Here is a 27,911-nt window from a genome sequence, read left to right on the forward strand (position 1 = left end):
CGCTCATCGCCCAGCTCTAAGTAATGCTGCATGTATCAGCTGTTTCTAAAAATAAATATGACAGCCCTTTATTTCGCTGCGTTGCTTCTTCCGAGTTTCTTTGTTCTCCTCATATCAGTAGTCGCGTGCAGTGCTTTCATTTCGTCGCCCAACAGATTTTTGTTTTGGTTGAGTGGGTGGTGTTCTCTCGGACAGGTGATTATAAAAAGCAACACCTAAAGGCCACCGAGTGCAGAAGGGGAGCAAGTCGAAAGGTAAACAGCGAAAGTGGTGTCGTGATAATTACCCCCAGCTCTACAAACACTCTAAGAGGCGGTTTTTCATTACAGCAAAATAAACAGAGAGAATTTGTGGAAGGTGCACGCGAGCGGAAGTGCATTGTGAGAGAAGCTACTGAGACCGTGAGGGAGGACCCCCTCCTTCCTGTGCCATCCATTACGTGGTTCCCCTTACTACGCGTGGATAAAACTTAGAGTAAGGTAGGGCAAACTGTTAAAAATTTCATGGTGGTTCGAATGCTATTCAAGTACCTAATATACTTTCACTCCAAAACTTCTAAAATTCAATTGAGATTTGCAAAAGTTGGGACTCTTTGTTGTTTTTTGACGTGTAAATTGTAATTTTCGACCAAACTTCCACCATATGGAACAAAAAAAAAGCAAAGCTCCTCCGTTTTTTTATGTTAGGGCATAGTTAGGCATATTTCTGTATCCTTATCTGACGGTTGAATGGGGTTATAACTATTCAACGGTTTGCCATAGAACCTTATGTTCAATATGTTAGTATAAGCCCTTTTGGGTTTTCCAATGTTACAATTATCATAGAATTTGATTGGACAAGTTATGGCTAATGGTTGATTTTAGACGTGAAAAATGTAATTTTCGGTCGAACTTTCATTGCGTGAAATAATATGGAAATCGACCTTTTGCCCCACCATACTCTGCATTAGGTTCGTACACAAAGCAAAACGCCCATCGCCCCATCATTTGAGTCGCGTTTTCCGTCGCTACTGTGCGGGTTCTTCGCACTTATCCGTACAGGCAGCGCTGGGTTATCATTTTTCTTTTGTTTCTTCGGTCCAGTGTGCAGTATCAATATATTCGGTGTGTGTTTTATCTAGTCGATTTCTAATTAAGTGTAGTAATGCAATTGCTTCAATTTCAGCTAATAACACCGCGCGAAGACTGATTGTGTGCTTATCGAGAGGCAATGGAATCCAGATCACATTGAACAAGCGCGCAATTAATCGTAGGACGAGTCACTGGAGAAATTGTAAGTTCGTCAAACCTTTTACATAACAAATGAAGATTGAAGTTGTTTTGCCAATTGCTGCAGTACGGGTCATTAAAAGGCTAAAAGATCCCTTTATATGCAGTTTTACTGGCCCAAGGTCACAATGTAAAAATGACTTCAGTAGGTATTGATTGGATTTTATTGATTTTTCCTGTTATACCGTCGAACGGTAGCGAGGTTCCCAAACTTCTCTCAATTGAAGATACTCTGGATATAAACGTTTAGAATGTTGCGCTTATTGAGCTTATCGATTTTTTTTTAATTTCTTCATTATAGTCAACTCTCCCAAACTCGATTACATTAATTTCTTATGTGAGTGATTCCAAGCAACAGCACCAAAATTTGGTAATTTTTTTAATTCATTTTTTTTCTATTGAGCTGAAACTTTGCACACTTTTCCAGTTCCATCTAAATCGTCATTTTCCGATATCAAATCTTCAAGTTGAGTCACGACTAACTTTTCAAAAGGGTGTATGTGAAAATGGTTCAAAAATATTCAAAAAGCTGCACAGCAAAAACGGTTCGTTCGATTGTTAGACAACTAATGAAACAAAGTTAGACAACTAAATAAAGATTCCAAAAAAATACACACAGTAAAAAAAATTTTTTTTGCATTAAAAAACATAATTTTTGACACAAAAACTCAAATATCTCAAAACCCTATCGGAATACCAACGTAATTTTTTGAGGGAAAACGGTCCATTATATTAGCTATCTACCATAAATATTTGGTGATGGTAAACCAATAAACAAAAAAGTTATGACATTTCAAACATGTCACAATTTTCACATTTAGTAGAAAAAAAAATTTTTTTTCGGTGTAAATTATTAAGGGAACCGCAGTTTGTTGCTGATTTTATTGTTAAGGGCCTTGCCTGAATTAAACAAGTCGTTTTCATGTATTCATTAGTATTATGTATATTATATGTATAAATATTATGTATATGTATAAATATTATGTATATGTATAAATATTATATGTATATGTATATATGTATAAATTAAAATGAATTAACAGATTACACGAAAATATTTTTTTTTTTACCAGGATATTTTTTTTAAAGTATGATCGATGAGTTTCTAAATGTTATATATAAACTTTAAAAGTTTTGGATTTGGGTATGCGTTATGAGATCATGAAAACATTTTATTAATACTTATTTATTTATTTATTGTTATTCAATTTTTTTACAATATCGAACACTTTTGCATCATTATCAGTACAGTTCGAGTATAGTTTTGCTTTAATTTTATTTTCTGACAATGGAATGAAACAGTGAAATTTTTGGGTTCCTTAGATCGTTTTCGCGTTATTATATTGCTCGCTGAGCTCTGATGCCGTTAATTCGTACTCTTCAGTAGTAGTAAAACAAAATGATAATTTTGTTAAATCTTCTTCTTTTCTGCGAGTCGCCCAATCAAATAGTTCTTTTGCAGTTTTAATTGGATGCTCACGTTCTTTGGCTAAACTTGCTCTTGTGGCCATGCGCTTTATGGTTCCTCCAATAGCATCACAAGGACCTTTGCCATGTGACGTAGCAAAGAAATGCCATTCTGCATCAATTCCGTACTTTGACTTAAATTGACATAGGCTCGAAAAGTTCTTACGGTTTTTGTACTGCGATGCTGCCCCATCAGACATGAAATATATCTTTCTGATTTCTTTATCCTTATCAACGCGTAAAAAGTTAATCATTTTGGCAATGAACAAATTTACAGATACTGAGTCGTGTCTTAAATCTTCGGAAATTACAATAAAACTAAAATGTTCAATTTGCGTACTTCCATTGAAATAAATAACGAATGGATGAATTGTAGCTTGTTGTACGTTCCAGTGATGGGACTGCACTTCATCTTGCAATACAAAGCTATAGTTTTCAGAAAAATCACAAATGACTAAAAATTCACCATCTTGTAATGTATTTTTCGTATTTTTTAAAAAGCGGGATTGCTCTGTTTTAATAAAGTCGTGAGGAATTAAACTTTCTAATTTCAAGCAAAAAAATGACACAAACTCATCTACAGGTTTTACAATAGTTTCTAGGTCACACCTATCCGTGGTCACCCATTGCTCAAATGATAACTGATCAATATAATTTTCTTCAAACTCAGCGAATAAAGTATTTTCCAATGATGAAGAATCTGGACAATCCGAACAAGATCGTAGATAGCAATTTGATGTTGTATTTTCACACAAAAGACTACCAGTTAACATTTTAATATCCTTTGATAAATTGATTCTTTTCAAACTATGTAAGATTAGGTCAATATTTTCGTGTGTTGTGCACACACAAACATTATGTGTTCCTGAATTGGATAGAAGCTTGCATTGCCTTGGACGAAGGCTTGCAAATGAGGAAAAACCTACCTTAATATTTTCGTTAATTTCCTTGAAGCGTGTATACGCTTCTTTCAAAGTAGTCATCATTAATCGTTTTTGGATTGCTTGACGCTTTCCATCTTTTTTTACAGATACATAATCTTTTTGGCCAGGCATAGCTCTACTTACTTCATCGTCTTCAAAATATTGAATTATTTTTTCTTTTGTCTCATCTGTTAATGAAGTACTCGACCTAGCATTTTTGGTTGCAAGACAGTTATTTTTGAATTGTTTTGCCTCTTTTGCTGTATTTCTATTGGTTTTGAACTCATCAATGGCGTCTTGAATAGACCACGAGCTTGGCAGCATCGACAAAATCAATAATTTTTCTTTCCTTGTCGTGGCTAGATTCGAGAACCTTTCCTTCATATTCATAATTACCTCATCGTAGTCTGTATTTTCCACATCCTCAGGTCCTAATTTGAAGAGGTTTCTTCGTACAGCTTCGTTGATTTCACGGTATTTTTTCTCGGGATAATTGACGTAACCCATCTTCGTCCATTTAATCGGAGTCACTTTTATTCCAGCTATCCCTTCGTTGAAGCGTTCGATGTTGACCTTCTGGATGCACTCATCTTCTGATTGATTTGTTGAAACAGATGTCGCTGATGGTACCGTGGCAAGACTATCTGCACTTGGTACTTCTGGTAACTCCTCAGTTGTTGTCGGTGCATCTAGTAATTCCTCAGTTGTTGTTGTTTTCGAACTTCCTGCAACCTGATCCACCGATGATTTACAGATTGCCCGTTTGTCAACGTTTAAACGGCAGGACGTACAAATGCGTAAATTTGTATTCAATGTAGACATTGGAGCATAACCAGCCGCTTTCAGTTTATCTATGGTGCTTTCGATGAGATTTCGTAGCTCTTTCGAACACTTTTATTCTGCAAACGGCCTGCAACAGTTGAGAAAGCGACTACTCATGTTGCTCGTTAGATTTTAATAAACAAAATCACTTTTAAGTTTTTACTGACTAGTTTGGTGTCGTTTGCTGAAGAAAAATTTTACAATTAAATCTTTTATAACCATAGTGGTAGTATATTTTTAGCTTTTTCGTGAGTATGTTCATGGTATGTACCTATCATGTTTTTGATGTTGTTGAAGTTACTCGCTTTCTCCCAAATATGATTAACAAAGTCTATTCTCTACCAAGGCGGGTCTAATCAGATTTTAACTTTGTGGAGAAAACCAGCGCCGAGAAAACCGACCTGCTTTACGTATACTAGATCACCTGGGTATAGACCCGCCTTGTTCTCTACGAGGTAAACTTTTTGCAGGTAAACTAGTCGTATACCTGTATAGAAAATTTTTTTTGTAGCTTTTGTCTTCAATATTAGATTTCTTATAGGTTTCTTTTATCAAAAGGTTTCAACACTATTGAGAGAATTTTTCTTTAGTTACGTACAATAAAAAATATGACACTATCAAGACTTTAGATCACAATACTGGATCGCGTCTAACTTTCTAATAGATGCTATAATAGTTATGAATAATTAAATAAAATATCATGAAAACAACTTGTTAACCTCATGTGGTACCCTTAACAAAAAATTCAGCAACAAACTGCGGTCCTAAAAAAAATTAACAATGAAAAAAAAAAAAATTCACTAAGTGTCAAATTTGTGAAATATTTGAAATGTCATAACTTTTTTGTTTATTGGCTTACCATCACCAATTTTATGGTAGATAGCTAATATAATGGACCGTTTTCCCTCAAAAAATTACGTTGGTATTCCGATAGGGTTTTGAGATATTTGAGTTTTTGTGACAAAAATGATGTATTTTAATGCAAAAAAAAAATTTTTTTTTTACTGTGTGTATTTTTTTGGAATCTTTATTTAGTTGTCTAACTTTGTTTCTTTACTTGTCTAACAATCGAACGAACCGTTTTTGCTGTGCAGCTTTTTGAATATTTTTGAACCATTTTCACATACACCCTTTTGAAAAGTTAGTCGTGACTCAACTTGAAGATTTGATATCGGAAAATGACGATTTAGATGGAACTGAAAAACTGTGCAAAGTTTCAGATATTTTTGAAATGGTCGATCAGAATCGACTTGCATGCCTCCGTGGAATCCCTCAATACGGCCACCTAGTATGGATCCCGAACCATGTCATACACGAAGATCGCATGGAATTAGTTTAGAAGCTATTTTTTATACGCCCTTCGGAAATTGAATTGGACTGAAAAATAACAAGAATTAGAAGAAGAATTAACAATTGAGTTAGTTTTCTTTTAAGGTATAAAAAGAGTCTATGAACTTCAAATAATTCGTTGTTTGACTTGTTTCTATTTCGTCAAAATTCAATTTATAGCTTTATAGCTAGTTTTTAGCTAGAAACTAGCTCATCCTAGTTATGTTGACTATCTATATGGACGTATTTTAGAAGTTTTAGAATACAAAAAAGTGAGTTCATCTATTAGAATATTTTAGTTTATAGGGAAAGTGTATCAGTTATGGCCATAGTGGTTCCCTATTTGGCCATATGTGAAATTTTGATAACTTTCGCATTTTAAATCTTTTTGAATGTTTTAACGTCAAGATATATCTTAAATCTAATTACTACAACACACACAGATTTTCAAAATTTGAAGTCTTTAAAGTAATCACGTATGGCGAAATAGGGAACCACTATGTCCATAACTGGTACATCTACCCTAGTATAGATTTTTAGCATACAGATCTCATGAGCATCCAAAGTTTTCAAAATCAATTTGATGTAGAAGTTGTCGTTTTTTCGCTTCCATATCTCTTTGTATTTTTTGTTTAGTTCGAACTAATTCCGTTCGTTCCGAGTCTACTTCAAGCTCCTTGTCCTCTGGGCTATCTGGTTCGACCGGCAACTGCATGTCACTCTTATAGCGAAGTGGAAGATGAAAATGCATTGTCTAACCATTAAGACGATACTACGTATTCGATACGGTACGGTGTTCATCCTGAAGAGTAGGTTCTGCTTGGGATCGAACTTCGTGGGAATCACCATTCAAGCTTCGCCTTCATTTTCACTATCACTTAGATTGCATGCTAATATCGTCTTAGGTAATAACTCAGGCGACATTGCGTCTCATGATTGGAAACTAATTCCGTAATGACAGATTTTCGTAACATAGATCGCAGTAGGCAGCGCGCGCGAACGGATGTGTTGAAAATTTATCTGTCACGTTTTTGTCGTCCTCGCAAATTACTAGATTCGGCTGGTGAAACCAATGAAACGGCTGATGCAGTTTGGGAAAAAAAGTGTCTATACTGAAATGAAACGATTATTCTGAACACGTTCTGCTGGGCAGTGTTTCGTTTAAGCCCAAAAAGAAGGTGAAAATGCATCGTGGCCGGACCTCAAATTTTCAGGTGCACGGGTCTGGAGAGCCGGACAGCGGATCAGGCAGAGGGCTTGATCAAATTCTCGCTCACTGGTGGTGATCAATCGATAAGGTTTTCTGCTTGAGAGGCTGTCTGGATCTCTAGATTCGTGTCTTGGGTGTTGGGTTTTGACTTCGTTTCAACTTCACTTAAAAAATCGTGTTTTTTGCGTCGTCGCGTCGCCGGAGTTTTTTTTTTTCTTTCTCGTTTTAGTTTGCACGAGTGCAATCGAGTTTAGGTTCTCGCATCGCCGGAATGATATTTTTGTTTTGTGAAACAAACATGCTGGTTAAAGTAGCTATAGCTCCTCAATCAAGGATGAATAATGATCAATTTGGTGAGCTCGTTTCATGCTTTTATTTTAAATGTAAAACATATTTTGGAACATCTATATATTATGACAACGGTGGGAATGTTACTTAAATGAATTGACTTAACAAAATATGAACAGTTCGTCACTGTAAGTGTCGACATAGACTCTAGTACATTAACATTAAAAAGCCTATACCTTTCTTTTTACCTGATGTTTATCATTAAAAAAAATAACCTTTGAATGGATCGACGTTAAAAGAGTCGACTTATCATATATTCACGTTGTCTTTAGAGTACTGATAGGTGATTTTTTGAACTGAGGTTGCATGAATCGCATCACTTACCAAGGTGAACCCTGATCACGCAGCTATGATCCCTTCCCTCTAACACAACTCCTACCCATGACAACCATGGAGATGCAGAGGTGATCTCGGTCTCTAGTAACAATGGATGTCACACTAACATTCCTTCCCTTCCCCCGATGACCGTAAGGACGTGGCCGGCGCTGTTATTGACTTTTAAATGTCTGGAGTTCTCGAAAGTGTACATTGAAGATGGAAAGCTACTCCCAAGCTACATCTCTTGGTTCCTTGTGCAACTTCGATTATTCTGGTCAATCACGGAGTAGCAACTACGAATTGTACGGTTATCAATGCTTATGCTTGTGCTTATGCTTAATTACAGATTTTCGTAACATACTTAGTAGACCTATTCATATTTTCAAAAATGTCTGGAAACTCCCCAGTCAACCAATACTTTGATTTTTCATTGCGAAATGAACTTCTGGCCAAAATTTCACTCAATTTAGAGTAAATTAAGTTGTGCTTCAAATCAATTATGTGTTTTTGGGCTATTTTCAAGCTTTAAAAAATCATAACTACCGAACGAAACATCAAAATTTATCGGAAATACTTCTACATAGTAGTTTATCCAATTCTACGAACTTTTGCCGTACACGATTTTATAATTGGAGCAAGTTTTAACATAGTTTGGTTGAGGTTTGTATCTCTAGGTTCTTGAAAATCTCTTTTTTCGGGAATTGTTTTCACTGAACAGCATGCCTGCATGAAAATTTCGGATTTTTAATTTCCAGACATGATGACAATGCATATCTAAAAGTCAATATCGTTCAAATTTACCATTTATCTTACGAAAATAAATTGTAAAAAATAGGTAATTATGAAGCACATTTGTAAATCCACTGTGGGTGAGCCAAGAGCACCACCGTGAACTTCAATGAATACAAAAAATGAACACGTTAGCTTTGCCTTTTTTCAGTCGATGATGATGATTGTTTTCAAATCGTTCTAAATGATTAGTGAAATGCGATCAAAACAATCATCACTCGGAAAGAAAAAGCAATGCTAACTTGTTCAATTCATTCGTTTCCGGTACATGTGTCATGCATGATTTAACTATCATCAGGTTGCGATGCGGTGCTCGATCTTTGGGCATTTATTGTAATTTATTGCCTTTAGCAACATGTAATCTGTTGATGGTCAATGAATTCATAGATGTATTATGTTTGATTCCCTTTGACTAGGGCCTGAAAAACTAACACCAATGCCTGTTTTATATACCATGTATATTGAGAAAATTGTAATTTCTGGGTACTGCGGAGTACAAATTTGGATCAAACAATGTTAAAACTCAATTTAATCTTGTTAGCGTGTTCGACAAACTTTAACAGAATAGAATTAGCTTTCAAATAGTGGTAATAGCAAGTGGTTTTGATTTTCCACATGCTAGTTATGATTTTTCAAACCTTGAAATAAGCCCAAAAACACATTTTCAATTTTGACCAGACATTGTTCTTAGCACGAGAATTCCGAATACTGCTTGACCGGTAGATTTCCAGACATTTTTTTAAATATGAACAGGTCTAATACTTAGCCATCGTTCTGAGCAGGCGGCTTTATTTCTGTTGCATTACAATAAAATAAAGGCAAAAGAGAACTTTCTTCAATTTTATGCTCTTATAAATATATTTCCGTGAGAAATTAATCAAAATAGATTTTAACGCTTAGTATTAAACACGATGATGTTCTGTTGGCCATTTATACTGGCATTGTCAACGCTAAATTTGCGTTTCTCTGACGATAAGATACTTAACTTCATCGATCGATTTCTCGTTTGATAGCAATTCTACAATAAAAAAATGGTTAAATTTTCGAATGACTTATAAATATTTATTTTCTGGATAATATTATGAAAAACAAACATGTGAGAAGAAAAAAAAAACAAATCTTTGGAACTTTGTTTAAGTTCTGGAAGAATCTTAAGAGGCATTCTTGAAAAAAAAACAATCCGATGAAATTGTTGAGAGGTTACTGCATGACAAACTCCTTGCAGTGATGCCTGTAGTATTCCTGGATGAAACCATTTTGGCTTACCCTTGGGGAAAATGCAGGGATGTCTCCTCAGGTGAATTCTTGATTGAACCATTGAAAAATTCGTAGGATGACTTCGGAAAAGATTCCACCTAGATGACTTACTTTTTCACATTGCTAAGATTTAACGCAGTTAATTGATCGCTTATTAGGCAATTGAAGATTTCTTGGGAAAATTAATAATTTTTAAACAACTTCAAATCTTGAGTGTTAGAAAAAAATGAATTATGCTGTTAGGTTTTACTCAATGAGATCAATGGATTGGTGAAGGCAATCCTATCATTTTAGTCCAAGAAGTTTGTGGATTTAATACAAATGTTTCAGGGATTGCTACGGCTGTAAACAGTAAACTGTAAATTCTGCAAATTTTGAAATGTTACATGGCTGAGTTCAACGAATAGTGTCAATTGACTACGTAACCAGAACGTTCGGAATATATTACATTATCACCGATTTCACAACATAACTCAGGACTGCTAAAATTATCCCTTGTGATTTTTTTTCCAAAATTCTGCAAATTTTGATATGTTGCTTGTCTGAGTTCAACGAAATGTGAAAATTACCGGGACATGCCTACCGATTGTTCAACTTGGTCCAGCACTCCATTTTTTCATTATATTTTCAAATTGACTCAAAACTTTATACCGTTTTGATTCATATTACGGACACTTAAGGACTCAGGGAAATATAACCCAGCATAGAGTATACAAAATAAATCATTCTGTATGATTCCTTAGCGCTATCAAGCGTCGGAAGCCCTTTACTTTCGAACGGTGGGTGAAGAATACGCTTCCGCAACTTCAATAATTTTAAATAAATCAAAATGTGTGGCCTTTTCATGATTCTTATTCCGGACGCTTCCTCACTTTTGCCTCATATTCCGGACACTTTGAATCGAATTCCGGACAGCTCATGATACTCATTAATGGAACAGTCAAATCATCATTCGAAATCGTTAAACCACCAAAGAGACATCTAAGGTAGTTGGGCATTATAAATTTTCAAAGATATTTATGGAAAAAGCTTATCAAAACGAGCTTTGAAATTGATAACTTTTGAACAGCAAAAATTGAAACATTCCGCGTGAAATGTTTCCCATACAAAGTAGAGTGTCCGGAATTTGAAGCTGTCCGTAATATGAATCAAAACGGTAATTTAGCTGGAAAATGCTTACAAAATTGCAATGTTAAATACGGGTCAACATGACCCGAACACCTTTAGTATAACTTTTTTTATTGGTGCCCTGCAGAAACGCCGTAGAATTTCAATTTTTTTGTCTAAATATAATTTTTCAAAAAATAGTAAAATTCAGAAAGTTTCAGAGCGCTACGTGGTTCCGTTAAAAAGTTACAGATGCTCAAAAGTCTCAATCAGATGCTCAATATTAACCCGGATGCAACAGGAAGGTTGAACAACACAATTAAATTTAATTGAATTTTAATTTGTTTGTCCCGGATTGAGGCAAGCTTTATTTGGTCACTTTGTATTAGATTTAACATGATTTAACTAACCTAAATGTATAAAGCACTTATTATATGGCAATAGAAGATTGCAACGATTTTTGTATAAAATTATTATGAATTTTATCCTGCATTTGTCCCAATGTTTCAACATTAAATATTTTATGTAATTCATTAAAACTATACAAGGGAGATCCAGTATCATTTTAAAATCAGACGACAATTTATGTCATTTCCATTACCCTTATGAGTGTTCATCCGTTATAATTCTGAACGGAAACTACTATACATCACAATATAATCGGTTTAATTGTATTTATACTGGGAGTCCCTTTCTTAATCCTTTCAAACGCAGATTACCAGTATAACAAATGTTTGTTCAATTTACATTACTTCTACTAATCCAATTTCCTGGTTTTAGGTTTTCCCATTCCTCGCTGTGTGGATAATGACTTCCATTTCTTCCGTCGCAACGGTCGCCACATTCTCTTCCACCCACAAATTCCATCGCTTCTATCACGAAACGCGCCTCGGCGAATGAGATCATTAGGTACATGTCATCAGCATATTGTTGACGGAAGACCAAGAAGATAAGCACCCGCATCATTTCTACAGACTGTTGTGAATTTTCACACTTGTGAATCACCCGCATCGAAATGGAAATCGCACGCGAAGATTGGATCGATCGAGCCCAGGAGAACATGAAGAAGTTTCTCAACCGGGGCGGAAGCTGCCGCGGAGATGAACCGCAACTTCTTCAGGGGACCAGTCTGGAGAACACCCTCGGCTATGCCCTTAGCCTCACCATGAAGGACCCGAACGAGTGGACCGATGAGGAACTGCAGATGGAGTACATGGAGCAATTGTGCTTCTACGACGAGGAATCTTGTAAAACAATCGACAAGCTGGTCCAGCAGATGTACAACGGTATCCATCGGAACGTGACCTGCCGTTTGACGATCCTACCGATTGAGCTGTACAGCGAAGGGAAGCTGTACGAAGTGCCGCTGTTTCGGTACCACTTTCAGCAAGCGACCGACACGGAGCCAAAGTTTATCGATTCCATCGGGAGGGTGTATCAGGATTTTGACGATTTTTTGAAGAACAACAAGTACCCGTCGGCGGAGATGATGTACCCGAAGGAGGGTCGACTGGAGCCGACGAATCTGAACAATGTGGTGTACGATATTTGCAAGACACCAGCGTGGAAGAATTACTACTTCAAGGCGTTGGATATTGCGACGGGTATCATTGGTAAGTGAAGTGGTTTTAGAAATGTGATATGCGTTGATTTCATAGTGTTTCAATGGATCATTACTAAAAATTTCAAATAAACCTAAATAAAGTCAAGCGTAAATAAGTCCCTTTAAAAACTTCTCAAGACATGGTACTAGAATAGTGAAGTCTTCCAAGAATTTGTCTTGGGATTTATGCTAGATTTTCTTGCAATTTGGAATTCTTCAGTAGTTTTAACAAAAAATGGATGTGGAATATTCAACGGATCAAGGAATCCTGTCGGATGGATTTGTTTAGTCAAAAAATTATTTCGAATTTCAATTTTTTTTTTCAATGTGAATTATCCTTACAAAATTACGATAGAAATCTTACTTTGAGGATTTACGTTGGGGTTTTCCAAACATTCCACTAAGTAATAATCTGAGGAGTATACTATAGTGCCATTTACTGCCCATAAATGCATAACAGTCCCACGTGACTTTTTGTCATTTTTTAGTTAATTACGGGAAACGTCATTAAATTGCATATACTTTCATTGTATTATAAGAAAATAGTACGTTTGTTCTAGAAATGTTAAAAACAATATCGAACTTGGTATGTCCCACGTTACTAATAAACGCATGTCAGTCTCGCAACTTGTGTGATAAGGACTTGCGACAAATTGTGTTAATAAGTAAGTCAAGTAAAGGAAAATATACTTATCCACAATTGTTGCCGTAACCCAGAGTGGTCAGTAAAAATCTACGACACACTTAAACGGAAGAATCATTTGATTCAGCCAGATGAAATAAAAAGCTATTGGATTTCCTTGGACCGTCTTCCTCGTACTTGTACCGACGCCGTCTTTGAACATCCACTCGTTCCCCTCGTTCCACGCACTGGCGTATATAGCTGGTTTGCTCTCGTGAATCCAATGCCTAGATCAACGTGTTAAGACGAATACGGGTTTTCTTCGGTATTTTAAGCCCGTAGTTCATAATACACACACAAGTGACAAGCTTTACTTGATGCGATAATCGACGCTTCTTGGCGTTGTGTGTCGCTTTCATTTTGTTGTTCTCTTGCGTTTTTGGCAAATTCATCAACGGCTTTTTGACTTCCGTCTGAGTCCATTTCATCAGTCCCCGTCACATATATAGTGTCCTCCAAGGATTTTAAATAGCTTACCCATTGCTACGTCTTCGGTGGAAACTGAAATATACCGTCGCCGCCAGCATTGCCGTCCTTATCGTCAAAGCCAGCGAACTTGTCTTCAGAGCCCGCGTCATTGTCCTACGGGACGCCATCGGCCAAATTCCTGCACTCATCCTCGGAACTATCAGAAGTACCATAACTTTTCAAATAATCGAGAGCAGACATTTTCGCGACTTTGAATGCGGACACTAAACTATCAAAACAACAATAATACACCATGTGAAGACCGATGCATCATAGTAAGCACTGATACTGTTATGCGTTTATTCTCGTACATTCAAGAGCAAATAAACGCATACCAGTCACGCGTACATTTTTAGGTATATTAACTAAATATTTGAGAAAATTAATAAACAAAATGTATGTAATACTGTAATCAATAGTTCATTGCACCATTTGAGTTCAAATTTGGGTGCGAAAACATCGCATTTTCAATATAATTGGAGTAAAGAAAGCATGCAGGTGTTCACGACTTCTATCGCGTTTTTCTTGGGTGCGCTGTTTTGCTAGTGTGACTGGTATGCATTTATGGGCAGTTTAGGTTTTATCACTCAGTTTCAAACACATTTCGGATTCGTCAGAAAGCCCATAAGCATATTAAACCGACTTCTCCATGCCTGTTCCTTGTGATCTATTCTAAGTGTTGCATATCTTTTTTTTTTTATTTAAAACAGTTTAAAACTAGTGGTCCCAGCAAACTTCATCATGCCATCAAGTAGACTGTTGTAAAACGTCATGTAACCCCCCATACAAAAAAACACATTAGTCTTCTCCTGTTTTCGTGATTATTCCGGAGACTTTCTCAAACTTTTTCCTAGCACTATCACGTGGCATCCCTTGTCGAGCGCAAATGTGAAAATTTTACGTCAGCCTATCCGTTCTCAAGCCATTTCGTGACATACAAACACCACTCCATTTTTATTTATATAGAAGATTGTCATCAAAGTAGTCTATAGACGACTTTTCGAATTAGCAAAACGCAACTTTTCAAACAAATGGATTGTTGATATCCATTTGGACTCAAAATATATTAATTATTTTCTGATAATAATGCACTGCTTTTCAATGCATTATTAGAGATACTAAACTAAAACATCTATTTTTTTTTGTAAATATCGGAAATTCATTTAATCTTTAAATGCCGTCAATAGATATTTTTTATATTTGCCCCAATCCAAAATCTTTATAATCGAAAAAAAACGCGTTATGCAAGAAAAAACATCCTCAAATATTGAAACGTCTGTTCTAAAAACTGATGAAAATTTATTTGCTATAAGCAACATAGGTTACTAAGATCGTAATTACGATCATTTTGCTGTGATGCGTGATACTACGAAACGCAACAGTCCTCCTCAACATGGGATCAGGCCAACTCTTGATCGGAGATCTACCAACTTCACTCGGTTGGTACAATTTTTTTGAATTGGCCAAATTCAAAATGACAGCCAAAAATTTTTTATCTTTAAATGAAAGCTATATCCTTCCTCTATTCGATGCCACTAAGTTTTTTTTGTGTTCGAAGAAAAATATGACAAATATTGCGTGATGAAATACCCTTGACCTGGGAGGGAGGCACAGATACTACACACGAAATTTGATACAATTTTTTTCCAAACTGCCAGATAACTCCAGTTTGCCAACGACAATTAAGGCAGGCTTGGTGAAAATCTCTAGTTTTCATTTGTTGTGTATCTTCGATATTTCTGGACAAACATTGAAAAAGGGCCACAGTTTTCTATGCGTTTAATTTTCAGTTTTATTGAAAACAGTAAAAGAGCCTCATTCTAATTTGTTATATTCAATTAGAATAAACGGTGCTCTCGTGACGTTTCTTTTGAATGTGCATGAATTCATTCTAATCCGATTTTTGCTACTCTTGATGAAATGCAAAAATATGCTTTGGCTATGGCGCGCTTTTATCATGTTTGTCCATTGTTTAAGATTCGGGCTCACAGTGACAGTTCGTGACAGCAAAATTTCGGCTCACTGTGACGTAGAGAAATTTTGTATTGGTTTCTCCCTCCCAGCTCATGACCACCCTTTAGTTTTAACATAACATATACTAGCGATCCAGTGACATAAAATAGGAATTCTAACGATGGGTGCCGATGACGGCCTGGTTTCAGCGAGAATTGCTCCTATGTGGCATTTCTGAATAAATCAATTGATAGTTTCTGATAAAATCTACGGTCAGCTCTGTATATGTTATACAAAACACGAGTGTCGGCGATTTCTGAACATGTTTTCACTGTTTATATAATCTATTGAAGCATTGCTTACATTGGCGTAGGAACAGGGGGGCAGGGGGGCCTGGCCCCCTCCAGAGTCATCCAGCTCCCCCCCCCCAGAATTTTTGATAATAATAAAAATAAAAATGGAAAAAAATAACAAAGCGCAAAATTTTCTGAATCAATGTACATGACTCATATTGTTATTCACAAAAATCTCTTCACTAGTTACGTTATTTTATGTTTTAGTATAGTGGGAAAATTTCGATTGTCTTACGAAGCATCAGCGTGGCGGTTCTGACTTCGGTGACAATCGAAAGCTTAATCGTCCGGCCATCGATCGATTAGTTAATGCTAAAACTAGCTTGCTGGCATAGAGCAGCATATTCACTGCATTTTGATTTCTCATATTTTTGGAGGAAAACCTGCTCGGTGATGATGATTTCCCTTATGAGAATTAACTAAAGAAATCCATACATTAACTTCACCTCGTATAATGTCCAAAAGAAATAAAACAAAATATAGATAAAATTACTAATTACTATTTTTTTCAGACAATACATAGCGAGAATTTTTGTTGAAATGTAAGGATTGACATTCAAGGAATTTCAGCACGGCCAAGTTTTCTTCAGATGAATGTTAGAAATTTAACCTGGTTTGAAAAAAATGTAGCAAAATCCACTTAAGTGGGCCCATTCACAAATTTCATAACGCTGAAGGGGGTGGGTGGGTGTCCTCGTGATGTTACGGTCCATACAAAATTTGTAGAATATTCATATAAAAAGCGTTACGTGGGGGTGGGTGGGTGTTGAAAATTGCCATTTTTGGCGTTATGAAATTTGTGAATAAACCCAAGTGTTTTATTACAGCAATAAATTCTCTCTTTGATTTTGATCCATTTTTTTAAGTATTTTTGCATGAATAAATTTATGTCGTAAATTATTTGATTAATTTCCAAAAGATTTGTAGCAAAACTTTTTGATATTCTTTATAGAATTTTAGTAGAATGAATTGTGGGACTTGTCCATACTTTCAAAGCGAATTCCTCCTGGTGGACATCCATCCCTTCTATGTCTATTTTTTATTAGCAAATTGATTCCGGAAAATGTTCCCGGATTTACCTAAAAATTTTAAATGATTAATTAAAAGATCAGTTTTCCCTTGCATTTTTTTTTTTTTCAAAAAATTATTGATTCTGTTGAATCTAATACTGAGATATTTTGCTGAATGTTCTATTGGAAATTCTTCTGTAAATTTCTTTAGATAATTATCCCAAAAAATATATTACAAATTCTTCCGCGAAGTTCATCAAAAGTCATTGAGAAATATTAACAAAATACTTCATGAATTACGTCAAAAATTCTTCTATTTTTTCCAAGAAATTTTGCTTCAAATCACCGGTTTGTTCAAGAATTGAAAAGAAAATTGTTTTTGAAATGTGTCTTGCTTTCGAATCTTCAGAGGAAATATGTTGAAAACCCCCAGGAAAACTATTGCTTCAGAAATTAGCATAGCGGTAAAGTAATCCAATTATTGGCAGAATCCATATTCTTGGTTTCAATGTTTGTGCAGTAAGAGGGCGGAATTTCTAAAGGCTTTCTCACATAATTATATAAAACCAAACGTCAATGAAAGATAAATTTCAAGGATAATTTCTAAAGAAGATTCTGATGGACCTTCTTGAGAAATTTTTTTTATTTATAAATTCATTGGAGAGGTTTTAACTATCCTGTAATTTACCTCTAGAGAAAAGATTATAAATTATAGGAGTTTTGATTGCAGAATTTTTATACGTATGGTGCTTGATTCCTGAAAGTCCATTAGGAATTCCTCATCAAATTTTCAAAGTAATACAAAAGTTTCTCGTAAGATTTAAATTCATTAAAATCTTACGTTACAAATTTCACCTCAATACATCTTTGATAATGTTTTTTTTAAAAATACGGGTAATATTTTTGTGTTAAACTTCTTCAGAACTACAAAATAATCGATAATTGACCCTTCAAAAAAGTTTGGAATTTTCTAAGGTAGGAAAAATTAATTCTACATTAGTATGTTCACCATAGTATCATGAACCTTCAGAATGCATACAAAATATTATCTAAGATTTTAGTTACAAATAGTTTCAGTTGAAATTCCATCCGTTTCAACACCAATCATTTTCGATTATGAAAGACGAAGAAAAAATCAAAAAAAAACATTTTTGTAAAAAATCCTACAAGGACCATTTATGCTTTTCTGCGAGGTATAATGTTAGCCAGTTTCAGATATTCTACGGTTCAATTCTTAAATTTTACGACAGGAATTTAGTATATATTTTTTTTCGCATTATATTTGAGCTGCAAAGAAACAATACCAAAAAAGTTCTTTCAAACCTTCTTTTGTATGTGTTTTTTTTTAGAAATCTAATATAGAGTGATTAGTAGAGGAATTTGTAAAGCAATTTCCGAAAAATATTTGGATATTCCTGAAGTGGTTTTTGAAACAAAAAATAGAGTGGATAAATTTTTAAAAGTAATTTGTGGAAGAATCCTAAGATTACCAAAAATGGAGTTATTTCTAAAACCTTAAAAAACACTTGATGGAACTTTTGGAGAAACTGTTTGAGAAGTTCAAGAATAAATTGCAAAATCTTAGTAAATCTGGTGAAAATTTCTTTAAAACAATTACCAAAAGAATCGTTAGTGCGGCCTAAAGAATATAATCTCTGGTAAATTTTTCGCAAAAATATTAGGGAAACAATAAGAAATCCCTGAACAAATTACTCAAGAACTCTTTGAGTATTTTTGCGGAAGAGTTTTTGAAAAAAAAAAGTTGAAATATTCTGCATTAAAATTATTTAAACAGTTATTAGTTAGGCATTTCTGAACAAGAACAAATCCCTGAACAAATTACTCAAGAACTCTTTGAGTATTTTTGCGGAAGAGTTTTTGAAAAAAAAAAGTTGAAATATTCTGCATTAAAATTATTTAAACAGTTATTAGTTAGGCATTTCTGAACAATAAAATACATTTTCGAGAGAGATATGAAGGAAGGCGATATGTTGCTCTATGATTTTAGAGAAATCTAAAAATAAATATCTATGAAAACTTCTCTGAGAAATCATGAGTAACATTTTCCCAATTGAATTATTTTTAATGGCTCATGAAATTCTTGTGGAATATTATGAGGAATCCTTACGGCTACAGCTGGAAGAGTCAATATTTGTTCTGCAGGAAGTCTATATAATTGTTTTCTGCGTTTTTTTAAACAATCCTGCTTTAGGAAGAACTTCAAAAGCAATGTTGGAAAAAACTGCAGGCAAACTTTCCGAAGAATTCGTGGAATGAATCTTTGCTTAGTGATCTTGAATACATTTTCGGTGAAACTCCTAAAACTTTTTGAAGAAAAGTAATTTCTGAAAATCCTAAACAAATTATTAATGAACACAAGAGAATACTTTAAATTAACAATTGGGATTTATATATAATACGCAGGTAGAGGACCTCACAGGAGAAATTATTAAAAGAATTTCTAATGCATTCTCTGGCGGAATTCTTTAAGAGATTTTTTGAACAAGTCGATAGAGATTCTTCGAGAAATTTTCTGGTGAGATCAGAAAGTCTAGGAATGCTTTTTCGTAAATCCCAGGGCGAACTCAGTGAGAACTGATAAAGGTGTTCATGGAGAAAACACTGAAAAGTACGAAAATAATACATGAAGATATTCCCGTATGAATTCTCTCTTCAAAACACATGGTTGAATACCTGAAAAGTTCATGGAAGAATCACAAAGGAAATTTCTTGTGAGGTTTTTTTACTTGAACTTTTGAAGGATTTTTGACTGAATTACTAAAAGAATGAAATATTTGGTACCGTAAATTGAAATTTACAAATATTACTGATATGCCGCGAAATGAGACAAAACAACAAATAAATAAAATCAATACAAATTTGTTAAAACTAAGAAATTTGTAACTCGTTTTTGTTTGCTGGGCCCCCCTTAGGCCCCCTCCAGAAAAAAATCCTAGCTACGCCAATGATTGCTTGACGGTTTTCAGAGCAATTTCTATAGAACTCCCATAGCAAACTCTCTAGAAGTTCTTAACTGATTCAGAATTACCGTAGGAACTTCTGGAAGTACCTAATTCTAAGATAATTCCCAAAAACTGATTTGATCAAATTCCCACTGATATTTTGTGGCATCACTCATTCAAATATTCAGAGCAGATTATGAAGATTTTTTTGGCAGAATTGTTGAAGAAAATCCAACGAAATGTTTGAAGGCGTTTCTGCACGATGAAACATTTTTCAAGAATCTTCAGTTTTACCTGAAAGCTTTTGCAACTAGCCGGATCACATTGGTGCTACAAAACAAACTACACAAATTCACATACTTTTTGTTGTTGATCCGTTTGTTATCGAGCTTAGCTTAGTTTGTTATATAGCTTTTTATCCTATATTCAAATTTTCCTATAACTAACAATCAAATTTTTCAAAAAAAAAAGTTACTCTTCCAAATACGTATTTTGTTTCCTTTCAGGTATCGCCGGTGCCACGGGGGCCATCTTCCTATCGGGTGGGCTGGCCACCCCATTCATTGCGGCCAGCGTCGGTTCGGCCATCTACGCTACGGGGCGCTCGATCGATGTGCTACGCGACAAAAGCGCCCACCAGGAGTCGCTGAACCCGCTGAGCGACTCGGAGTCTCGAACGGCTTGGCTCAGCCTGACGGCGCACGTACTCACCTTCGGAACCATGCCGCACATTTCAGCCCTCTCGGGGGTTGCTTCCACCAGCCATAGTATAGCGACCGGGTTTAAGGTGTGCAACTTTATCAACGAAACAGGTGCGTGGAATTTGAGTTATTAGTAGGTATTTAGTTTTATTTTTAGTACCATTTTAGTTAATTTATTTTCTTCAACGATCCGTTTGCGTGAAGGGCAATCCCAAAAGTTAGACTTTTGGTTACCCCCGCAATTTGTGCATACACACTCTTTGGTATCACAAGACAGACGTCCTAAGCGTGAGAAAAACCTCCGCAAAGCATGCTTTAACATCCATGCAGCAATGTATTGTACCATGACGCCACTTTTGTCACCGAAGGTACTGCGTGGGGTTCTGAAAATTTCCTCTGGGTTTATGGAAATGTTTCCTTGTCACTCGGACATCGAACATATGTCTTGCATTTTCTAAAGCTTTCATATTATTTAGATCACTTTTGTTGAAGTAAACTAAATAATATCTTGATATGTCCCTTTCCGACGAATGGCAGATTGAATTCTGGGGACTGGGGAAAATCCAAGTAAATCTTTTATTCCTTTTTTTTTTTTTTTTATTATTAGTATCATTCCAAACATTACATTCATTATTTCTTATATCTAGGTGTTCTGTGTTATTAGACAACACTATCATCCTAATTTGGTAAAACAAATCTAAGATTTTATTAACATTTTGTTAACAACATATTACATTTCATTTGCCGTAGCAGTTCAGATTTTTTACAGGTGAGTTGATTTCACCTGCTTATAAGAGAAAAAAACGCTTTGAATATACTTAACCTAACTTAATCTAAACATATAACGCATTAATCGTGGCAATAGAAGATTGTAACGATTTTTGCCTGAAATTATTTATTATTTTATTTGACATTTGTTCCAATGTTTCAACATTGGATATTCTATGTAACTCATTGGTACTATACCAGGGAGGAAGCCTCAGAATCATTTTCAAAATTTTATTTTGAATTCTCTGCAGAGCTTTCTTCCTGGTATTACAACAGCTAGTCCATATTGGTACAGCATACAACATGGCTGGCCTGAAAATTTGTTTGAATATCAAAAGCTTGTTCTTAAGACAAAGTTTTGATTTTCTATTAATAAGGGGATAGAGACATTTTACATATTTATTACATTTGGCTTGCATGCCCCCAATGTGATTTTTGAAAGTAAAATTCTTATCTAGCATGAGCCCCAGATACTTAACTTCATCTGACCAATTTATTGAAACCCCTCTCATCGTGACAACATGTCTACTTGAAGGTTTCAAATAAAGAGCTTTTGGTTTATGTGGGAATATTATTAGTTGAGTTTTGGAAGCATTAGGAGAAATCTTCCATTTTTGCAAGTATGAAGAAAAAATATCCAAACTTTTTTGCAATCGACTACAGATGACACGCAGGCTTCGTCCTTTGGCGGAGAGGCCTGTGTCATCCGCAAACAAAGATTTTTGACATCCCAGAGGTAACTCAGGTAAGTCAGATGTGAAAATATTGTATAATATCGGTCCCAAAATGCTGCCTTGGGGAACACCAGCTCTTACAGGAAGTCTTTCAGATCTGGAGTTCTGATAATTAACCTGAAGTGTACGATTTGAGAGATAACTTTGAACTATTCTAACAATGTATGTTGGAAAATTAAAGTTTTTCAATTTTACAATCAAACCTTCATGCCAAACACTGTCGAATGCTTTTTCTATGTCTAGAAGAGCAAGACCAGTAGAGTAGCCTTCAGATTTTTTGGAACGGATCAAATTTGTTACACGTAAAAGTTGATGAGTGGTCGAATGTCCATGGCGGAATCCGAACTGTTCATTGGCAAAAATTGAATTTTCGTTGATGTGGGCCATCATTCTGTTCAAAATAACCTTTTCAAAAAGTTTACTGATGGAGGAAAGCAAACTGATTGGACGATAGCTAGAAGCTTCTGCAGGATTTTTGTCTGGTTTTAAAATTGGAACAACCTTAGCATTTTTCCATTTGTCAGGAAAATATGCTAATTGAAAACATTTGTTAAATATATCAACTAAAAATGATAAGCTACTTTCTGGAAGTTTCTTGATGAGGATGTAGAAAATTCCATCATCGCCAGGAGCTTTCATATTTTTTGAATTTTTTAATAATAGTTCTCACTTCTTCCAAATCAGTCTCCCAGGCATTTTCGAAAACGTTCTCTTGATTGAGAATATTTTCGAACTCCTGAGTAACTTCATTTTCAATTGTACTAGTAAGTCCTAAATTAAAATTGTGCGCACTTTCAAACTGCATAGCAAGTTTTTGAGCTTTTTCGCAATTAGTTATTAATAATTTGTTTTCCTCTTTCAATGCCGGTATTGGCTTCTGAGGTTTTTTCAAGATTTTAGATAATTTCCAAAAGGGCTTAGAGCCGGGGTCCAATTGAGAAATTTTATTTTCAAAATTTTTGTTTCTTAAATCTGCAAAACGTTTCTTGATTTCTTTCTGCAAATCCTGCCATATAATTTTCATAGCAGGATCACGAGTGCGTTGAAATTGCCTTCTCCTCACGTTTTTAAGACGGATCAAGAGTTTAAGATCATCGTCTATAATCACGGATTCAAATTTTACTTCACATTTTGGAATTGCAATGTTCCTGGCTTCAACAATGGAATTTGTTAAAGTTTCAAGAGCATTGTCAATATCAATTTTAGTTTCTAAAGAAATGTTAACATCAAGATTAGAGTCAACATACGTTTCATATATATTCCAGTCGGCTCGTAAATAATTGAAAGTGGAGCTGATAGGATTGAGAATCGCTTCATGCGATATTTGAAATGTAACAGGGACATGATCAGAATCAAAATCAGCATGAGTAACTAATTGGCTACAAAGATGACTAGAGTCGGTTAAGACCAAGTCAATCGTAGATGGATTTCTAGAAGAGGAAAAACATGTAGGGCTATCAGGGTATTGAATTGAGAAACATCCTGAAGAGCACTCATCAAATAAAATTCTGCCGTTGGAATTACTTTGAGAATTATTCCATGACCGATGTTTGGCATTAAAGTCACCAATGACAAAAAATTTTGACTTATTGCGAGTCAATTTTCGCAAGTCAGTTTGGAGCAAATTAACTTGCTGTCCAGAGCATTGAAAAGGCAAATAGGCAGCTATGAAAGTATATTTACCAAACTGTGTTTCAACAGAAACACCTAAAGTTTCAAAAACTTTAGTTTCAAATGACGAAAACAGTTGATGTTGATGATGAGTTATACGCCTATGAATGATGATTGCAACTCCCCCACATGCACCATCAAGTCAATCATTACGATAAACAAAAAAGTTAGGATCTTTTTTTAGTTTGGATCCAGGTTTTAAATAAGTTTCGGTAATAACTGCTATATGCACGTTATTAACCGTAAGAAAATTAAACAGCTCGTCCTCTTTACCATTCAGAGAACGAGCATTCCAATTTAAAATATTTAAATTATTATTTGGATCCATTAGAAAAACGTAATCCAATAACAATTTGATTTGTAAATTTTACACCTACTTGGACTGCTTCAGTCATAGTGGTGGCTTTGAACATTGCATCAATCATTAGATTTAATTGTTCAGTTAGAAAATTAAAATCAGAGGCAGACATATCATCTGATGATTTCCCATTGGAATTTTCGGTAGACGAAGAAGCGGGGTAGGAGTTACCTGTGGTGGTAGGGTTTTTTCCATTTGATTTGAAACAAGTAGAATGGGTACTCATGGAACGAATAGGGGAAGAGTTCAAATTACCTGCTACGATATCGGCAAAGGATTTACCGTGGGTAGATACATTCGAAATTGAAAGATTCGAACGGCTACCCGACGGATTAAAATTTGTTTGTGAATGAGCATGATTATGATCTTCCTGGTGGGTTTGATTTCTAATCAAGCGATCGTTAACTGAAAAATGAGCATTGTTCGATACTCTACCAGGCAAATTCCGGAAACGACCGTTATCGTAACGGATATTATCCTTCATCTGCCTGGCACGAGCCTCAATGACTCTTTTGCGTGCAATGCATTCCCAAAAGTTAGCTTTGTGAGGGCCCTTGCAATTGGCGCATTCAAACTTTCTGGTATCTTCTTTCACAGGACAGTCGTCCTTAGCGTGAGAAGAACCTCCGCAAATCATGCATTTAGCATCCATGCGACAATTTTTTGTACCATGACCCCACTTTTGGCACCGACGGCACTGAGTGGGGTTCTGGTAATTTCCTCCAGGTTTCTGGAAATGTTCCCACGTCACACGGACATCGAACATAAGTTTAGCTTTTTCTAAAGCTTTAATATTATTTAGTTCTTTTTTGTTAAAGTGAACTAAATAATATTCTTGAGAAAGCCCTTTCCGAACAATGCCAGATTGGGTTCTCTTTTTCGTAATGATTACTTGGACTGGGGAAAATCCAAGTAAATCATTTATTCCATTTTTGATCTCTTCAGGTCACTTATAGTCACTTGAGAGACCTTTCAAGACGACTTTGAACAAACGTTCAGTTTTGTCGTCATAAGTAAAAAAATTGTGCTTCTTCTCTTCAAGATATCTGAGAAGAAGTTCGCGATCTTTAAGAGTTTCCGGCAAAACGCGACAGTCTCCTTTCTTTGCGATTTGGAAGGAAACCTTGATTCCCCTAATGGAGTTCAAGATCTCCTGCCTAAATCCCCCAAATTCGGAACAACTGACCACGATAGGCGGCACTCTTTGCTTCCTCACTTGAATCAAAGAGCCTGGGCTAGAGGCTGCTTCGATTTGGTGTTTGGATAATTTGTCTAGAGCATCGAACTGATTGCTCATTTCGATACAATTATTCATTTCACCCTTGGAAGAAACTTCGCATTCCGAGGAAGCGTCCTTTCTTCCATTCTTGCCACGTGTAGTGACAGTTTTAAAACCCACTTTTTTGGAAGGAAGTTGTGAATTCAGAGATTCACCCTTCCTTTTGTTAGTTGTTGATACCATGTTTAGTTAATAAACGAGAAAGACGTGACCTTCGAGAGATTTTTTCCCTAGACGGTGTCCAAGAAGGATTACCACCGCTAGCTTTCGCCAACGGGTCCAACGAAAAATCGAAGGCACGGGTCCAAACAAGGATCGTAAAGGGATCAATAGTAGAAAAAATAGTACTGAAAAGTACTGTTTAAGTAGCACTGAAAAGTACCGTTTTTAATTTTAGCACTGAAAAGTACTGTTTGTGTAGCACTAAAATGTACTGTTTTATTGCTTTAGGTAGTTTTTAAGAAAACTTCCAAGAGCAGAGAGAATTCGTGTACGCACGAAGGTACAATGCGCACTGATCTTTTATTCCTTTTTTGACCTCTTCAGGTGACTTATAGTCACTTGTGAGACCTTTCAAGACAACTTTGAACAAACGTTCAGTTTTGTCGTCATAAGTAAAAAATGTGTTTCTTCTCTTCTAGAAGTTTGAGGAGAAGTTTGCTATCTTTAAGAGTTTCCGGCAAAATTCGGCAGTCTTTGTGATTTGGAAGGAAACTTTGATTCCCCTTGTGAAGTTTAAGATCTGTTGCCTAAATCCTTTAAAATCGGAACAACTGAACACGATTAGCGGCACTCTTTGCTTCCTCACTTGAATCGAAGACCGTTAATAGATAGTGGTTTAATGTAGTAATGATTATCTTTTCCAGGAAACATAATCAGCGATCTGGTGATCTGCGATACACTGTCGGCGATGCATTCCAACTACTACAATGCCAGCATCGAGACTCGGCTAGCGCACGCGGCCTCGATCTGCTTCTGGACCAAAACGGTGATCAGCATCCGCCAGGCGGAGCTGATGATGAAGAACAACGCGATCGTGGCCCTGAAGTTGTTCGGCTTTGAGGACCATTTCTGTGAGTATTTCAACAACGATTCGCGAGCGATCGACATCGGGCTGAGGATTGTGAAGCACTCGCTCCAGAACAACGTGACGATCGCATCGGACAAAATGGACGCCAAGGCGATCACGATCGATGGGCTGAAGTTTGATATCGAAACGTTGCTGAAGTTGGAACCTGAAGAAGTGGAGAAGTTGTTCGACATTTTGCAGGCGGTAAGTAGTGATCTTGATCGGACGGCTTTCGGAGAGTTACGTATGCTTTGCGAAAGCGATGTAGACTTGGTCCGGCTCATTTCGGCGGAAGCTGAAAGTGAAAAGCTTCCGGGAAATGAGCTGGCCGAAATGTTGTTGAAGGTTTACGAATCGATGAGAAGCCAAGACAAGTTCAAAATGAGTCTCAACGTTCAGGACGGCATTTGTATAGGTAATGGGCTCATGATGGGGATCAAGGCAGCGTACATAATCTTTGCTTCTAAAGATGAGCACCAGGCCGTGGCACCGCTGATAGACGCCGTGCTAGAGCTTCCACCTGAGCAGTGCGAAGCACTGACCAAGATAATCAAAACCAAACCGGATTACATATCAATTTTTAAGCTAAAACCTAGTGATGCTAGCAGCGAGGAGATTAGTAGCAAACTTAGAAATGAAATTTCGAAGGCCTTATCAGAAGAGCATTAAGTTTTAAACTTTTAACTACATGAACGCTAGCGCGAGAGCGTGTGAAATTTAATAGCCAAATTTTTTAGGACCATAGTAAGTCACTGTTAGTGAAAGTGAACGAATTTTTAATGCACCGCAAAAAAGAACAGATTTTCTCGGATCGGGACTAGCCCTGATTCGGGAGAACACACGCACAAACACGAAATATGTAATCTACTAGGGGTGAAGTAGTGAAGCTATTAATGGGCGGCAATGTTTTCTATAAAACAAAACCGATTTCTAGTGATGACGCTTTAAAGTTTTGAACTTGGAAACCTACAGAACAACAACAACAAAAATGATGAGACTAATGTGCACCTGTTTAGACGAATTTAGCGCGCGTAACGTGAGTTGTGTAGTGAACGACACCAAAAAAAGCATGTAATACTACTAGAGTATAGCCATATAGAAATATTGTAATATGATAAAACAAATAGCTTAGTAGAGTATAGTAGAGTGATGCTCATTATGAGAGAAAAAAAAGTTGAAAACAATCGCTCAAAGCGAATAATCTAGAAAATGAAAAGTATAACACATTCACAAAATACAATGAAAACAAAAGTTTTATCTGGCTCTGGAGCAACAACAAAAGTAAACGAAAAACACTTGTTAGAGATTTATTTTACGAAGTTTTAACAAACACATTGGGACAAAAACAAAAATCATACGATGAAGACACTTATAACACTACACTATATTGCGATTACTTTATTTTTGAAAAATATATTGCAACACCGAAAACAATAGATGAGTGATCATAGACATCAATGT

The 27,911-nt window shown here is 35.8% G+C and overlaps 1 protein-coding gene across 2 annotated transcripts; it reads left to right on the top strand.

The window, feature by feature from the left end:
- The first annotated feature begins 68 nt into the window (after positions 1-68).
- Positions 69-27,911, top strand: LOC5578603. Of its 2 annotated transcripts, XM_021855921.1 has the most exons (6): positions 69-254; positions 330-479; positions 1,165-1,272; positions 11,619-12,451; positions 20,377-20,682; positions 26,248-27,911. In XM_021855921.1, the coding sequence occupies exons 4-6, from the start codon at positions 11,854-11,856 to the stop codon at positions 27,117-27,119; spliced, it is 1,776 nt and encodes a 591-aa protein (XP_021711613.1). In that variant the 5' UTR covers positions 69-254; positions 330-479; positions 1,165-1,272; positions 11,619-11,853; the 3' UTR covers positions 27,120-27,911. The 2 variants fall into 2 exon arrangements, with proteins under 2 accessions (XP_021711613.1, XP_021711612.1); XM_021855920.1 differs by lacking the exons at positions 69-254; positions 330-479 and adding an exon at positions 950-1,103.

This window comes from Aedes aegypti, chromosome 3, assembly GCF_002204515.2.
Source record: "Aedes aegypti strain LVP_AGWG chromosome 3, AaegL5.0 Primary Assembly, whole genome shotgun sequence".
In the NCBI taxonomy this organism is placed as follows: domain Eukaryota; kingdom Metazoa; phylum Arthropoda; class Insecta; order Diptera; family Culicidae; genus Aedes; species Aedes aegypti.

Excerpts from the sequence above, each read along its gene's own strand:
- LOC5578603 (XM_021855921.1), top strand. The coding sequence starts at position 11,854 with ATGGAAATCGCACGCGAAGATTGGATCGATCGAGCCCAGGAGAACATG. Across the intron at positions 12,452-20,376 it reads TATTGCGACGGGTATCATTG|GTATCGCCGGTGCCACGGGG; the intron begins GTAAGTGAAGTG and ends GTTTCCTTTCAG. Across the intron at positions 20,683-26,247 it reads CAACTTTATCAACGAAACAG|GAAACATAATCAGCGATCTG; the intron begins GTGCGTGGAATT and ends TATCTTTTCCAG.